Below are 17356 nucleotides of genomic sequence, written 5' to 3' on the forward strand. Positions count from 1 at the left end.
TGTGTGTGGGTGGGTGTGTGTACAGGTGTGTGAGTGTGTGTGGTGTTTGGGTGGGTGGGTGTGTGGGTGTGTGTACAGGTGTGTGAGTGTGTGTGTGTGTGTGGGTGGGTGTGTGTACAGGTGTGTGTGGGTGGGTGTGTGGGTGTGTGTGGGTATGTGTGTGTATGTGTGTGTACAGGTGTGTGAGTGTGTGTGTGTGGGTGTGTGTGTGTGTGTACAGGTGTCTGAGTGTGTGTGTGTGTGTGTGTGTGGGTGGGTGTGTGTACAGGTGTGTGAGTGTGTGTGTGTGGGTGGGTGGGTGTGTGTACGTGTGTGTGGGTGGGTGGGTGTGTGTACAGGTGTGTGAGTGTGTGTGTGTGTGTACAGGTGTGTGAGTGTGTGTGGGTGTGTGGGTGGGTGTGTGTGTGTGTACAGGTGTGTGAGTGTGTGTGGGTGTGTGGGTGGGTGTGTGTGTGTACAGGTGTGTGAGTGTGGGTGGGTGTGTGTGTGGGTGTGGGTAGTGTGTGTGTACAGGTGTGTGTGTGTGGGTGTGTGTGTGGGTGTGTGTACAGGTGTGTGTGTGTGGGTATGTGTGTGGGTGTGTGTGAGTGTGTGTGTGTGGTAGTGTGTGTGTGAGTGTGTGTGTGGTAGTGTGTGTGTGAGTGTGTGTGTGGTAGTGTGTGGGTGGTGTGTGTGTGGGTGTGTGTTAGTGTGTATGTGTGAGTGTGTGTGTGTTGACAATGCGTACACCTGCCTGCCTGCCTAGTAGCAACTTAGTGCTGTTTGTTGCTGCCCGCCTGCCCCCCCCCAGACAAAAGCTGGGCTCCCTGGAGTCTGTGAACGTGGGTGTGTGTGTGTGTGTGTACAGGTGTGTGAGTGTGTGTGTGGGTGTGTGGGTGGGTGTGTGTACAGGTGTGTGAGGTGTGTGTGGGTGTGTGTGTGGGTGTGTGGGTGTGTGGGTGTGTGTGTGGGTGTGGTAGTGTGTGTGTACAGGTGTGTGTGTGTGTGGTGTGGTGGGTGTGTGTGTGGGTGTGTGGTACAGGTGTGTGAGTGTGTGCGTGTGTAGGTATGTGTGTGTGTGGTAGTGTGTGTGAGTGTGTGTGTGGGTGTGTGTGTGTGTGTGTGTTGACAGTGCCTGCCTGCCTGGTAGCAACTTAGTGCTGTTTGTTGCTGCCCCGCTTGCCCCCCCCCCAGGCAAAAGCTGGGCTCCCTGGAGTCTGTGAACGTCCTCCTGCCCAGTGACGCTGCCCGCGTGTTCAGCGTTGAAGGCTCAAGGCCAGAACGTCAGCTGGTGGAGCCGTGGATGGAGTATCGAAAACACCGCAGACGGAGTTTGGGGGTGCTGCTACAGTGAGTGGGGGGGGGGGGGGTCACTCATTCACTCACCCACTCACTCACCCACTCACTCACCCACTCACCCACTCACTCACTCACTCACCCACTCACTCACCCACTCACTCACCCACTCACTCACCCACTCACTCACTCACCCACTCACTCACGGATCGTCAGCTGGTGGAGCCGTGGATGGAGTATCGAAAACACCGCAGACGGAGTTTGGGGGTGCTGCTACAGTGAGTGGGGGGGGGGTGGGAGAGTCACTCATTCACTCGGTCATTCACTCGCTCATTCACTCGCTCATTCGCTCAGTCATTCGCTCGCTCATTCACTCACTCATTCACTCACTCATTCGCTCGCTCATTCACTCGCTCATTCACTCGCTCATTCACTCGCTCATTCACTCACTTACCCACTCACCCACTCAACCACCCACTCACCCACTCACTCACCCACTCACTCACTCACCCACTCACTCACCCACTCACCCACCCACTCACCCACCCACTCACCCACCCACTCACTCACTCACCCACTCACTCACCCACTCACCCACTCACCCACCCACTCACTCACCCACTCACTCACGGATCGTCAGCTGGTGGAGCCGTGGATGGAGTATCGAAAACACCGCAGACGGAGTTTGGGGGTGCTGCTACAGTGAGTGGGGGGGGGGGGGTGGGAGGGTCACTCATTCACTCGGTCATTCACTCGCTCATTCACTCGCTCATTCGCTCAGTCATTCGCTCGCTCATTCACTCACTCATTCGCTCGCTCATTCACTCGCTCATTCACTCGCTCATTCACTCACTTACCCACTCACCCACTCAACCACCCACTCACTCACTCACTCACCCACTCACTCACCACCCACCCACCCCACTCACCCACTCACTCACCCACTCACCCACTCACTCACCCACTCACTCACTCACCCACTCACTCACCCACTCACTCACCCACTCACTCACCCACTCACTCACTCACCCACTCACTCACGGATCGTCAGCTGGTGGAGCCATGGATGGAGTATCGAAAACACCGCAGACGGAGTTTGGGGGTGCTGCTACAGTGAGTGGGGGGGGGGGGGTGGGAGGGTCACTCATTCACTCGGTCATTCACTCGCTCATTCACTCGCTCATTCGCTCAGTCATTCGCTCGCTCATTCACTCACTCATTCACTCACTCATTCACTCACTCATTCGCTCGCTCATTCACTCGCTCATTCACTCGCTCATTCACTCACTTACCCACTCACCCACTCAACCACCCACCCACTCACCTCACCCACCCACCCACTCACCCACTCACTCACCCACTCACCCCACTCACTCACCCACTCACTCACTCACCACTCACTCACCCACTCACTCACCCACTCACTCACTCACCCACTCACTCACCCACTCACTCACCCACTCACTCACTCACCCACTCACTCACGGATCGTCAGCTGGTGGAGCCGTGGATGGAGTATCGAAAACACCGCAGACGGAGTTTGGGGGTGTTGCTACAGTGAGTGGGGGGGGGGGGGTGGGAGGGTCACTCATTCGCTCGCTCATTCGCTCACTCATTCAACTCATTCACTCGCTCATTCACTCGCTCATTTCGCTCACTTACCCACTCACTCACTCACCCCACTCACTCAACCCACTCACTCACTCACCCACTCACTCACTCACCCACCCCACTCACTCACTAACCCCACTCACTCACCCACCCACTCACTCACTCACCCACCCACTCACTCACCCACTCACTCACTCACTCGCCTACCCACTCACTCACCCACTCACTCACCCACTCACTCACCCACTCACTCACTCATTCACTCACTCAGTCACTCATTCGCTCACTCACCCACTCACTCACCCACTCACTCACTCATTCACTCACACACTCACCCACTCACTCACCCACTCACTCACTCACTCACTCACTCACTCACTCACCCACTCACTCACCCACTCACTCACCCACTCACACACCCAGTCATTCACCCACTCACTCACCCACTCACTCACCCACTCAGTCACCCACTCACTCACCCACTCACTCACCCACTCACTCACTCACCCACTCACTCACTCACTCAGTCACCCACTCACTCACCCACTCATTCACCCACTCACTCACCCACTCACTCACCCACTCAGTCACCCACTCACTCAGTCACCCACTCATTCACCCACTCACTCACCCACTCACTCACCCACTCAGTCACCCACTCACTCAGTCACCCACTCATTCACCCACTCACTCACCCACTCACTCACCCACTCAGTCACCCACTCACTCATTCACCCACTCATTCACCCACTCACTCAGTCACCCACTCACTCACCCACTCACTCACCCACTCATTCACCCACTCACTCACCCACTCACTCACCCACTCAGTCACCCACTCACTCAGTCACCCACTCACTCACCCACTCAGTAACCCACTCACTCAGTCACCAACTCACTCACCCCACTCATTCACCCACTCACTCACCCACTCAGTCACCCACTTACTCAGTCACCCACTCACTCAGTCACCCACTCACTCACCCACTCATTCACCCACTCACTCACCCACTCAGTCACCCACTCACTCAGTCACCCACTCACTCACCCACTCATTCACCCACTCACTCACCCACTCACTCACCCACTCAGTCACCCACTCACTCAGTCACCTACTCACTGACCCACTCATTCACTCACTGACCCACTCAGTCACCCACTCAGTCACCCACTCACTCAGTCACCTACTCACTGACCCACTCATTCACTCACTGACCCACTCAGTCACCCACTTATTCACTCACCCACTCACTCACCCACTCACTCACCCACTCACTCAGTCACCCACTCACCCACTCACTCACCCACTCACTCACCCACTCATTCACCCACTCACTCACCCACCTCACTCACCCACTCAGTCACCCACTCACTCACCCACTCTTTCACCCACTCATTCACTGACCCACTCACTCATCCACTCATTCACCCACTCACTCACCCCACTCACTCACCCACTCACTCACCCACTCAGTCACCCACTCACTCATTCACCCCACTCATTCACCCACTCACTCACCCACTCACTCACCACTCAGTCACCCACTCACTCAGTCACCCACTCACTCAGTCACCCACTCACTCACCCACTCATTCACCCACTCACTCAACCACTCACTCACTCACTCAGTCACCCACTCACTCAGTCACCCACTCACTCACCCACTCATTCACCCACTCACTCACCCACTCACTCACCCACTCACTCACCCACTCAGTCACCCACTCACTCAGTCACCCACTCACTCACCCACTCATTCACCCACTCACTCACCCACTCACTCAGTCACCCACTCACTCACCCACTCATTCACCCACTCACTCACCCACTCACTCACCCACTCAGTCACCCACTCACTCAGTCACCTACTCACTGACCCACTCATTCACTCACTGACCCACTCAGTCACCCACTTATTCACTCACCCACTCACTCTCCCACTCACCCACCCACTCACTCAGTCACCCCACTCACCCACTCACTCACCCACTCACTCACCCACTCAGTCACCCACTCACTCACCCACTCACTCACCCGCCCACTCATTCACTGACCCACTCACTCTCCCACACACTCACCCACTCAGTCACCCACTCAGTCACCCACTCACTCACCCACTCAGTCACCCACTCAGTCACCCACTCACTCACCCACTCACTCACCCACTCACTCACCCACCCACCCACCCACCCACCCACCCACCCCACCCACCCACTCACTCACCCACTCACTCACCCACTCACTCACCCACCCACTCACTCACTCACCCACTCACTCACCCACTCAGTCACCCACTCACTCAGTCACCCACTCACTCAGTCACCCACTCACTCAGTCACCCACTCACTCAGTCACCCACTCACTCACCCACTCACTCACCCACTCACTCACCCACTCACTCACCCACTCAGTCACCCACTCACTCAGTCACCCACTCACTCACCCACTCATTCACCCACTCACTCACCCACTCACTCACCCACTCAGTCACCCACTCACTCACCCACTCAGTCACCCACTCACTCAGTCACCTACTCACTGACCCACTCATTCACTCACTGACCCACTCAGTCACCCACTTATTCACTCACCCACTCACTCTCCCACTCACCCACCCACTCAGTCACCCACTCACCCACTCACTCACCCACTCACTCACCCACTCAGTCACCCACTCACTCACCCCACTCACCCACTCACTCACCCACCCACCCACCCACTTACCCACCCACCCACCCACTCACTCACCCGCCCACCCACTCACCCACTCATTCACCCACTCACTCACCCACTCACCCACTCACTCACCCACTCACCCACCCACCCACCCACTCACTCACTCACTCACCCACTCACTCACTCACCCACTCACCCACCCACTCACTCACCCACCCACCCACCCACTCACCCACTCACTCACCCACTCACTCACCCACTCACTCACCCACTCACCCACTCACTCACCCACTCACTCACCCACTCAGTCACCCACTTATTCACTCACCCACTTATTCACTCACCCACTCACTCTCCCACTCACTCACCCACTCACCCACCCACCCACTCACCCACTCACCCACTCACTCACCCACCCACCCACTCACTCACCCACCCACTCACTCACCCACTCACTCAGTCACCCACTCACTCACCCACTCACTCAGTCACCCACTCACTCAGTCACCCACCCACTCATTCACTGACCCACTCACTCACCCACTCACTCACCCCACTCACTCACCCACTCAGTCACCCACTCACTCAGTCACCCACTCATTCACCCACTCACCCCACTCACTCACCCACTCAGTCACCCACTCACTCAGTCACCCACTCATTCACCCACTCATTCACCCACTCACTCAGTCACCCACTCACTCACCCACTCATTCATCCACTCACTCACCCACTCACTCACCCACTCAGTCACCCACTCACTCAGTCACCCACTCACTAACCCACTCAGTCACCCACTCACTCAGTCACCCACTCACTCACCCACTCACTCACCCACTCAGTCACCCACTCATTCACCCACTCACTCACCCACTCAGTCACCCACTCACTCAGTCACCCACTCACTCAGTCACCCACTCACTAACCCACTCAGTCACCCACTCACTCAGTCACCCACTCACTCACCCACTCACCCACCCACTCACTCACCCACCCACCCACCCACCCACTCACTCACCCACCCACCCACCCACTCACCCACCCACCCACCCACTCACCCACCCACCCACTCACTCACCCACCCACCCACCCACTCACTCACCCACCCACCCACTCACTCACCCACCCACTCACTCACCCACTCACTCACCCACCCCCATGTCCCCCTCCCCCCCTCCCCCCCTCCCCCTCCCCCAGGAGTGGTGATGAGTGGTGGTCCCGCCGTTCCTCCCTCAACCGCGAGCTCCTGGCCCCGGCCGCAGTGTCCCGTCAGGCCACGCCCCTTGGGGGCGTGGCCAGAGACTTCGCCCTGCGACTCGATGCGCTCAGAGGAGCCGCCGGGGGAGAGGGTCACGTGGCAGGCCTGGAGAACGAGCTGTTCAAGTTCGCGTTAGAGTGTGGGTAGGGTGGGTGGGGTTCAGCCACTCACTCACCCAGCCAGCCACTCACTCACCCAGCCAGCCACCCAGCCAGCCACTCACCCAGCCAGCCACTCACCCAGCCAGCCACTCACCCAGCCAGCCACTCACCCAGCCAGCCACCCAGCCACTCGCCCACCCAGCCACTCGCCCACCCAGCCACTCGCCCACCCAGCCACTCGCCCACCCAGCCACTCACATAGCCAGCCACTCGCCCACCCAGCCACTCGCCCACCCAGCCACTCGCCCACCCAGCCACTCGCCCACCCAGCCACTCGCCCACCCAGCCACTCGCCCACCCAGCCACTCGCCCAGCCAGCCACTCGCCCACCCAGCCACTCGCGCAGCCAGCCACTCGCCCAGCCAGCCACTCGCCCAGCCAGCCACTCGCCCAGCCAGCCACTCGCCCAGCCAGCCACTCGCCCAGCCAGCCACTCGCCCAGCCAGCCACTCGCCCAGCCAGCCACTCGCCCAGCCAGCCACTCGCCCAGCCAGCCACTCGCCCAGCCAGCCACTCGCCCAGCCAGCCACTCGCCCAGCCAGCCACTCGCCCAGCCAGCCACTCGCCCAGCCAGCCACTCGCCCAGCCAGCCACTCGCCCAGCCAGCCACTCGCCCAGCCAGCCACTCGCCCAGCCAGCCACTCGCCCAGCCAGCCACTCGCCCAGCCAGCCACTCGCCCAGCCAGCCACTCGCCCAGCCAGCCACTCGCCCAGCCAGCCACTCGCCCAGCCAGCCACTCGCCCAGCCAGCCACTCGCCCAGCCAGCCACTCGCCCAGCCAGCCACTCGCCCAGCCAGCCACTCGCCCAGCCAGCCACTCGCCCAGCCAGCCACTCGCCCAGCCAGCCACTCGCCCAGCCAGCCACTCGCCCAGCCAGCCACTCGCCCAGCCAGCCACTCGCCCAGCCAGCCACTCGCCCAGCCAGCCACTCGCCCAGCCAGCCACTCGCCCAGCCAGCCACTCGCCCAGCCAGCCACTCGCCCAGCCAGCCACTCGCCCAGCCAGCCACTCGCCCAGCCAGCCACTCGCCCAGCCAGCCACTCGCCCAGCCAGCCACTCGCCCAGCCAGCCACTCGCCCAGCCAGCCACTCGCCCAGCCAGCCACTCGCCCAGCCAGCCACTCGCCCAGCCAGCCACTCGCCCAGCCAGCCACTCGCCCAGCCAGCCACTCGCCCAGCCAGCCACTCGCCCAGCCAGCCACTCGCCCAGCCAGCCACTCGCCCAGCCAGCCACTCGCCCAGCCAGCCACTCGCCCAGCCAGCCACTCGCCCAGCCAGCCACTCGCCCAGCCAGCCACTCGCCCAGCCAGCCACTCGCCCAGCCAGCCACTCGCCCAGCCAGCCACTCGCCCAGCCAGCCACTCGCCCAGCCAGCCACTCGCCCAGCCAGCCACTCGCCCAGCCAGCCACTCGCCCAGCCAGCCACTCGCCCAGCCAGCCACTCGCCCAGCCAGCCACTCGCCCAGCCAGCCACTCGCCCAGCCAGCCACTCGCCCAGCCAGCCACTCGCCCAGCCAGCCACTCGCCCAGCCAGCCACTCGCCCAGCCAGCCACTCGCCCAGCCAGCCACTCGCCCAGCCAGCCACTCGCCCAGCCAGCCACTCGCCCAGCCAGCCACTCGCCCAGCCAGCCACTCGCCCAGCCAGCCACTCGCCCAGCCAGCCACTCGCCCAGCCAGCCACTCGCCCAGCCAGCCACTCGCCCAGCCAGCCACTCGCCCAGCCAGCCACTCGCCCAGCCAGCCACTCGCCCAGCCAGCCACTCGCCCAGCCAGCCACTCGCCCAGCCAGCCACTCGCCCAGCCAGCCACTCGCCCAGCCAGCCACTCGCCCAGCCAGCCACTCGCCCAGCCAGCCACTCGCCCAGCCAGCCACTCGCCCAGCCAGCCACTCGCCCAGCCAGCCACTCGCCCAGCCAGCCACTCGCCCAGCCAGCCACTCGCCCAGCCAGCCACTCGCCCAGCCAGCCACTCGCCCAGCCAGCCACTCGCCCAGCCAGCCACTCGCCCAGCCAGCCACTCGCCCAGCCAGCCACTCGCCCAGCCAGCCACTCGCCCAGCCAGCCACTCGCCCAGCCAGCCACTCGCCCAGCCAGCCACTCGCCCAGCCAGCCACTCGCCCAGCCAGCCACTCGCCCAGCCAGCCACTCGCCCAGCCAGCCACTCGCCCAGCCAGCCACTCGCCCAGCCAGCCACTCGCCCAGCCAGCCACTCGCCCAGCCAGCCACTCGCCCAGCCAGCCACTCGCCCAGCCAGCCACTCGCCCAGCCAGCCACTCGCCCAGCCAGCCACTCGCCCAGCCAGCCACTCGCCCAGCCAGCCACTCGCCCAGCCAGCCACTCGCCCAGCCAGCCACTCGCCCAGCCAGCCACTCGCCCAGCCAGCCACTCGCCCAGCCAGCCACTCGCCCAGCCAGCCACTCGCCCAGCCAGCCACTCGCCCAGCCAGCCACTCGCCCAGCCAGCCACTCGCCCAGCCAGCCACTCGCCCAGCCAGCCACTCGCCCAGCCAGCCACTCGCCCAGCCAGCCACTCGCCCAGCCAGCCACTCGCCCAGCCAGCCACTCGCCCAGCCAGCCACTCGCCCAGCCAGCCACTCGCCCAGCCAGCCACTCGCCCAGCCAGCCACTCGCCCAGCCAGCCACTCGCCCAGCCAGCCACTCGCCCAGCCAGCCACTCGCCCAGCCAGCCACTCGCCCAGCCAGCCACTCGCCCAGCCAGCCACTCGCCCAGCCAGCCACTCGCCCAGCCAGCCACTCGCCCAGCCAGCCACTCGCCCAGCCAGCCACTCGCCCAGCCAGCCACTCGCCCAGCCAGCCACTCGCCCAGCCAGCCACTCGCCCAGCCAGCCACTCGCCCAGCCAGCCACTCGCCCAGCCAGCCACTCGCCCAGCCAGCCACTCGCCCAGCCAGCCACTCGCCCAGCCAGCCACTCGCCCAGCCAGCCACTCGCCCAGCCAGCCACTCGCCCAGCCAGCCACTCGCCCAGCCAGCCACTCGCCCAGCCAGCCACTCGCCCAGCCAGCCACTCGCCCAGCCAGCCACTCGCCCAGCCAGCCACTCGCCCAGCCAGCCACTCGCCCAGCCAGCCACTCGCCCAGCCAGCCACTCGCCCAGCCAGCCACTCGCCCAGCCAGCCACTCGCCCAGCCAGCCACTCGCCCACCCAGCCACTCGCTCACCAACCCACCGCTCACACCCACCCGCTCACTCACCCACCCGCTCACTCACCCACCCGCTCACTCACCCACCCGCTCACTCACCCACCCGCTCACTTCACCCACCCGCTCACTCACCCACCCGCTCACTCACCCACCCCGCTCACTCACCCACCCGCTCACTCACCCACCCGCTCACTCACCCACGCCGCTCACTCACCCCACCCGCTCACTCACCCACCCGCTCACTCACCCACCCGCTCACTCACCCACCCGCTCACTCACCCACCCGCTCACCTCACCCACCCGCTCACTCACCCCACCCGCTCACTCACCCACCCCCTCACTCACCCACCCACTCACTCACCTACCCACTCACCCACCCACTCACCCACCCACCCTCACCCACCCACTCACCCACCCACTCACCCACCCACTCACCCAGTCACCCAGCCACTCACTCACCCACCCACCCACTCACCCCACTCACTCAGTCACTCACCCCACTCACTCACCCCAGCCACTCACCCACCCACCCACTCACCCACCCACCCACCCACTCACCCACTCACCCCACCCCACTCACCCACCCACCCACCCCACTCACCCACCCACCCCACCCAGCCACTCACTCACTCACCCACTCACTCACCCAGCCACTCACCCACCCACCCACTCACCCTCACCCAGCCACTCACCCACCCACTCACCCACTCACTCACTCACCCACCCCACCCACCCACTCACTCACCCAGCCACTCACCCACCCACCCACTCACCCCACTCCACCCCACCCACTCACCCCCCCCACTCACTCACCCACTCACCCACCCACTAACTCACTCACCCACCCACCCACTCACCCACCCACTCACCCACCTACTCCACCCACTCACCCCACTCACTCACCCACTCACCCACCCACTCACCCACCCACTCACCCACCCACCCACCCACCCACTCACCCACCTCACCTCACTCACCCACCCACTCACTCACTCACTCACCCATTCACTCCACCCACCCACTCACCCACCCACTCACCCCACCCCACTCACCCACCCACTCACTCACCCACCTCACCCACCCCACCCACTCACCCACTCACCCAGCCACTCACTCACCACCACCCACCCACTCACCCCACTCACCCCAGCCACTCACTCACCCACCCACTCACCCACCCACCCACTCACCCACTCACCCACCCACCCACTCACCCCACCCACCCACCCACTCACCCCACCCAACCCACCCAATCACCCACTCACCCACCCACTCTCACTCACCCCACTCACCCACCCACCCACTCACACCACTCACCCAGCCACTCACTCACCCACCCACCCACTCACCCACTCACCCACCCACTCACACTCACCCACCCACTCCACCCACTCCACCCTCACCACCCACTCACCCACCCACCCACACCCACCCACCCACTCACCCACCCCCCTGACCCCCCCCACCCACCCCCCCCCCCCTCCCACCCACAGCGGTGTGTAGTGCCCTATTTGGCGAGCGCCTGGGTCTGCTCAGCCCCATGGTGCCCCCAGATTCGCAGCGTTTCATCGAAGCCATCGCCACCATGTTCCACTCCACGGTTCCAATGCTGGTGGTGCCGGTCCGTCTACACCGAGTCCTAAACACAAAGACGTGGAGACGTCATTGCCAGGCCTGGGACGTCATCTTCTCCTACGGTGGGTGGGTGGGTGAGTGGGTGGGTGAGTGGGGTGAGTGGGGGTGGGTGAGTGGGTGAGTGGGTGGGTGAGTGGGTGAGTGGGTGGGTGAGTGGGTGAGTGGGTGAGTGAGTGGGTGAGTGGGTGAGTGAGGTTCATGATGGCCATGTGGGTGGGTGGGTGAGTGAGTGAGTGAGTGGGTGAGTGGGTGAGTGAGTGAGTGGGTGAGTGGGTGGGTGAGTGGGTGGGTGAGTGGGGTGAGTGAGGTTCATGGTGGCCATGTGGGTGGGTGAGTGAGTGAGTGAGTGGGTGGGTGTGTGGGTGGGTGGGTGGGTGAGTGGGTGGGTAAGTGGGTGAGTGAGTGGGTGAGTGGGTGAGTGAGTGAGTGAGTGGGTGAGTGAGGTTCATGATGGCCATGTGGGTGGGTGGGTGAGTGAGTGAGTGAGTGGGTGAGTGGGTGAGTGAGTGAGTGAGTGGGTGGGGTGAGTGGGTGGGTGAGTGGGTGAGTGAGGGTTCATGGTGGCCATGTGGGTGGGTGGGTGGGTGAGTGAGTGGGTGGGTAAGTGGGTGAGTGAGTGGGTGAGTGGGTGAGTGAGGTTCATGATGGCCATGTGGGTGGGTGGGTGAGTGGGTGAGGTGAGTGAGTGGGTGAGTGAGTGAGTGAGTGGGTGAGTGGGTGTGTGGGTGGGTGGGGTTTATGATGGCCATGTGGGTGGGTGAGTGAGTGGGTGAGTGGGTGAGTGGGTGGGTGAGTGAGTGAGTGGGTGAGTGGGTGAGTGGGTGGGTTGGTGAGTGAGTGAGTGAGTGGGTGTGTGGGTGGGTGGGGTTCATGGTGGCCGTGTGAGTGGGTGAGTGGGTGGGTGAGTGGGTGAGTGGGTGGGTGGGTGAGTGAGTGAGTGGGTGAGTGGGTGTGGTGGGTGGGTGGGGTTTATGATGGCCATGTGGGTGGGTGGGTGAGTGAGTGAGTGAGTGGGTGAGTAAGGTTCATGATGGCCATGTGGGTGGGTGGGTGAGTGAGTGAGTGGGTGAGTGGGTGAGTGAGTGGGTGAGTGGGTGAGTGGTTGGGTGAGTGAGTGAGTGGGTGAGTGGGTGAGTGGGTGGGTGGGTGAGTGAGTGAGTGGGTGAGTGGGTGTGTGGGTGGGGTGCGGTTTATGATGGCCATGTGGGTGGGTGAGTGAGTGAGTGAGTGGATGAGTGGGTGAGTGAGGTTCATGATGGCCATGTGGGTGGGTGGGTGGGTGAGTGGGTGAGTGGGTGAGTGGGTGGGTGAGTGAGTGGGTGAGTGGGTGGGTGAGTGGGTGAGTGGGTGGGTGAGTGGGTGGGTGAGTGGGTGAGTGGGGTGGGTGGGTGAGTGGGTGGGTGGGTGGGTGGGTGGGTGAGTGGGTGAGTGGGTGGGTGGGTGAGTGGGTGAGTGGAGTGGGTGAGTGGGTGAGTGGGTGAGTGGGTGGGTGAGTGGGTGAGTGGGTGGGTGAGTGGGTGAGTGGGTGGGTAGGTGGGTGAGTGAGTGAGTGAGTGGGTGGGTGAGTGGGTGGGTGAGTGGGTGGATGGGTGAGTGGGTGGGTGGGTGGGTGGGGTGGGTGAGTGGGTGAGTGGGTGAGTGGGTTGGTGGGTGGGTGAGTGGGTGGGTGGGTGGGTGAGTGAGTGGGTGAGTGGGTGAGTGGGTGGGTGAGTGGGTGAGTGGGTGAGTGGGTGGGTGGGTGGGGTGAGTGGGTGGGTGGGTGGGTGAGTGGGTGGGTGGCTGAGTGAGTGAGTGAGTGGGTGGGTGAGTGAGTGGGTGGGTGGGTGGGTGGGTGAGTGGGTGAGTGGGTGGGTAGGTGGGTGAGTGAGTGGGTGGGTGGGTGGGTGAGTGGGTGGGTGAGTGGGTGAGTGGGTGGGTGAGTGGGTGGGTGGGTGGGTGAGTGAGTGGGTGAGTGGGTGAGTGGGTGGGTGAGTGGGTGAGTGGGTGAGTGGGTGGGTGGGTGGGTGAGTGGGTGGGTGGGTGGGGTGAGGGTGGGTGGGTGGCTGGAGTGAGTGAGTGGAGTGGGTGGGTGAGTGAGTGGGTGGGTGGGTGGGTGGGTGAGTGGGTGAGTGGGGTGGGTAGGTGGGTGAGTGAGTGGGTGGGGTGGGTGGGGTGAGTGGGTGGGTGAGTGGGTGAGTGGGTGGGTGAGTGGGTGAGTGGGTGAGTGGGTGAGTGGGTGGGTGAGTGGGTGAGTGGGTGGATGAGTGGGTGAGTGGGTGGGTGGGGTGGGTGGGTGGGTGGGTGGGTGAGTGAGTGAGTGGGTGAGGTGAGTGAGTGGAGTGGGTGGGTGGGTGAGTGGGGTGAGTGGGTGAGTGGGTGGTTGGGTGGGTGGGTGAGTGGGTGAGTGGGTGGGGTGGGTGGGTGAGTGAGTGGGTGAGTGGGGTGGGGTGTGTGAGTGGGTGAGTGGGGTGGGGTGAGTGGGTGGAGTGGGTGGGTGAGTGGGTGAGTGGGTTAGTGGGAATGTGAGTGGGTGCGTGTTATTTTTTACCGTTCCTCTCACCCCCCCACCACCCCCACCACCACTACCCCCCACCACCACCACCTCCCCCCACCACCCCCCCCCCACCCACCACCACCCCCAACCACCACCACCACTACACCCAGCCGACAGATGGATCCAGAAATCTCTGCTGTCGTTCCGCGCGGATTCGAGTGGCGATGGTGGCGATGGGGGGGGCAGTGCGGCCCCCCACGGGAGCATCATGGCGAACCTTCTGAAGAGGGACACCCTGTCACTGGACGATCTGGCGGCAAGCGTGACGGAGCTGATGGCAGGGGGGGTGGACACGGTGAGTGGGTGAGTGGGTGAGTGAGTGGGTGAGTGGGTGAGTGAGTGGGTGGGTGAGTGGGTGAGTGGGTGGGTGGGTGAGTGGGTGAGTGGGTGGGTGAGTGAGTGGGTGGGTGGGTGGGTGAGTGAGTGAGTGAGTGAGTGAGTGAGTGGGTGGGTGGGTGGGGTGGGTGAGTGGGTGGGTGGGTGGGTGGGTGGGTGAGTGGGTGAGTGAGTGGGTGGGTGAGTGGGTGGGTGGGTGGGTGAGTGAGTGGGTGGGTGGGGTGGTGGGTGGGTGGGTGAGTGGGTGAGTGAGTGGGTGGGTGAGTGGGTGGGTGAGTGAGTGGGTGGGTGAGTGGGTGGGTGGGTGAGTGGGTGAGTGAGTGGGTGGGTGGGTGAGTGGGTGGGTAGGTGAGTGGGTGAGTGAGTGGGTGGGTGGGTGGGTGGGTGAGTGAGTGGGTGGGTGGGTGGGTGGGTGAGTGGGTGGGTGAGTGGGTGAGTGGGTGGGTGGGTGAGTGAGTGAGTGGGTGGGTGGGTGGGTGAGTGGGTGAGTGAGTGAGTGGGTGGGTGGGTGGGTGGGTGAGTGGGTGAGTGAGTGAGTGAGTGGGTGGGTGAGTGGGTGAGTGGGTGAGTGGGTGAGTGGGTGGGTGAGTGGGTGAGTGGGCGGGTGAGTGGGCGGGTGGGTGGGTGAGCGGGTGGGTGGGCGGGTGAATGGGTGAGTGAGTGGGTGGGTGAGTGGGGTGAGTGAGTGGGTGAGTGGGTGGGTGGGTGGGTGGGTGGGTGGGTGGGTGAGTGGGTGGGTGGGTGGGTGGGTGGGTGAGTGGGTGGGTGAGTGGGTGAGTGGGTGGGTGGGTGAGTGAGTGAGTGGGTGGGTGGGTGGGTGAGTGGGTGAGTGAGTGAGTGGGTGGGTGGGTGAGTGGGTGAGTGAGTGAGTGAGTGGGTGGGTGAGTGGGTGAGTGGGTGAGTGGGTGGGTGGGTGAGTGGGTGAGTGGGTGAGTGAGTGAGTGGGTGAGTGGGTGAGTGAGTGAGTGGGTGAGTGGGTGAGTGGGTGAGTGGGTGGGTGAGTGGGTGAGTGGGTGGGTGAGTGGGTGAGTGGGCGGGTGAGTGGGCGGGTGGGTGGGTGAGCGGGTGGGTGAGCGGGTGGGTGGGCGGGTGAATGGGTGAGTGAGTGGGTGGGTGAGTGGGTGGGTGAGTGGGTGAGTGAGTGGGTGGGTGAGTGGGTGGGTGGGTGGGTGAGTGGGTGAATGGGTGAGTGAGAGAGTGGGTGGGTGGGTGGGTGGGTGGGTGAGTGGGGTGGGTGGGTGGGTGAGTGGTGGGTGGGTGGGTGGGTGTTGTTGTTGTGGATGTTGTTGTGGATGTTGTTGTTGTTGTTGATCTCAGACCTCCATCACGCTGCACTGGGCTCTCATGGAGCTGGCACGTGACCCCTCGCTCCAGGAGGAGCTGAGGTCAGAGGTCACGAAGGCCATGACCCCCGGGAGCTGACCCCACAGAGGTCATCCGCCTGACCCCACTCATACGGCTCACCCTCACCGAGACGCTGCGGTGAGCGCGCACTCACCCCGCTCGCTCGCCCGCCCCGCTCGCCCGCACGCCCGCTCGCCCGCCTGCTCGCACGCCCCGCCCACTCGCCCACACCCGCTCGCTCACCCACTCGCTCACCCACTCGCTCACCCACTCGCTCACCCACCCGCTCGCTCACCCACTCGCTCACCCACTCGCTCACCCCACTCGCTCACCCACTTGCTCACCCACTCGCTCACCCACTCGCTCACCGGCCCACTCGCCCACCCGCTCGCTCACCCACTCGCTCACCCACTCGCTCACCTACTCGCTCACCCACTCGCTCACCCGCCCACTCGCTCACCCGCCCACTCGCCCACCCGCTCGCTCACCCACTCGCTCACCACTCGCTCACCCACTCGCTCACCCGCCCACTCGCCCACCCGCTCGCTCACCCACTCGCTCACCCACTCGCTCACCTACTCGCTCACCCACTCGCTCACCCGCCCACTCGCCCACCCGCTCGCTCACCCACTCGCTCACCCACTCGCTCACCCACTCGCTCACCCACTCAATCGGTCAATCGTTCGGGCCACTCGCTCGCCCACTCGCTCACACCACTCGCTCACCCGCCCACTCGCCCACCCGCTCGCTCACCCATTCGCTCACCCACCCACTCGCTCACCCATTCGCTCACCCACCCACTCGCTCACCCACCCACTCGCTCACTCGCTCACCCACTCGCAAACCCACTCGCTCACCCACTCGCTCACCCACTCGCTCACCCACTCAATCGGTCAATCGTTCGGCCACTCGCTCGCCCACTCGCCTCCACCTACTCGCTCAGCGACTCAATCGCCCACTCGCTCACCCACTCGCTCGCCCACTCGCTCACCCACTCGCTCGCCCACTCGCTCACCCACTCGCAAACCCACTCGCTCACCCACTCGCTCACCCACTCGCTCACCCACTCGCAAACCCACTCGCTCACCCACTCGCAAACCCACTCGCTCACCCACTCGCTCACCCACTCGCAAACCCACTCGCTCACCCACTCGCTCACCCACTCGCTCGCCCACTCGCTCACCCACTCGCTCACCCACTCGCAAACCCACTCGCTCACCCACTCGCTCGCCCACTCGCTCACCCACTCGCTCACCCACCTCGCTCACCCACTCAATCGGTCAATCGTTCGGCCACTCGCTCGCCCACCTCGCTCGCCCCACTCGCTCACCTACTCGCTCAGCGACTCAATCGCCCACTCGCTCAC

The 17356-nt window shown here is 63.8% G+C and overlaps 1 protein-coding gene across 1 annotated transcript; it reads left to right on the plus strand.

Annotated features, from left to right (window-relative positions):
- The first annotated feature begins 2203 nt into the window (after nt 1-2203).
- LOC144740395 (cholesterol side-chain cleavage enzyme, mitochondrial-like) lies at nt 2204-16123 on the plus strand. Its single transcript, XM_078623246.1, has 5 exons — nt 2204-2388; nt 6761-6960; nt 11636-11839; nt 14421-14605; nt 15964-16123. Exons 1-5 carry the CDS (start codon nt 2342-2344, stop codon nt 16066-16068), a joined length of 741 nt encoding a protein of 246 aa, XP_078479372.1. The 5' UTR covers nt 2204-2341; the 3' UTR covers nt 16069-16123.
- The last annotated feature ends 1233 nt before the right edge of the window (nt 16124-17356 follow it).

This window comes from Lampetra planeri, unplaced genomic scaffold (assembly GCF_965212315.1).
Source record: "Lampetra planeri unplaced genomic scaffold, kcLamPlan1.2.h2 scaffold_2109, whole genome shotgun sequence".
Classification (NCBI taxonomy): Eukaryota; Metazoa; Chordata; class Hyperoartia; order Petromyzontiformes; family Petromyzontidae; genus Lampetra; species Lampetra planeri.

What these genes read in the sequence shown, in the direction of transcription:
- LOC144740395 (XM_078623246.1), top strand. Translation starts at nt 2,342, where the DNA reads ATGGAGTATCGAAAACACCGCAGACGGAGTTTGGGGGTGCTGCTACA. An exon ending in AGTTTGGGGGTGCTGCTACA is followed by an intron (nt 2,389 to 6,760) that starts GTGAGTGGGGGG and finishes CCCCTCCCCCAG; the next exon opens with GAGTGGTGATGAGTGGTGGT. An exon ending in TGGCAGGGGGGGTGGACACG is followed by an intron (nt 14,606 to 15,963) that starts GTGAGTGGGTGA and finishes TGTTGATCTCAG; the next exon opens with ACCTCCATCACGCTGCACTG.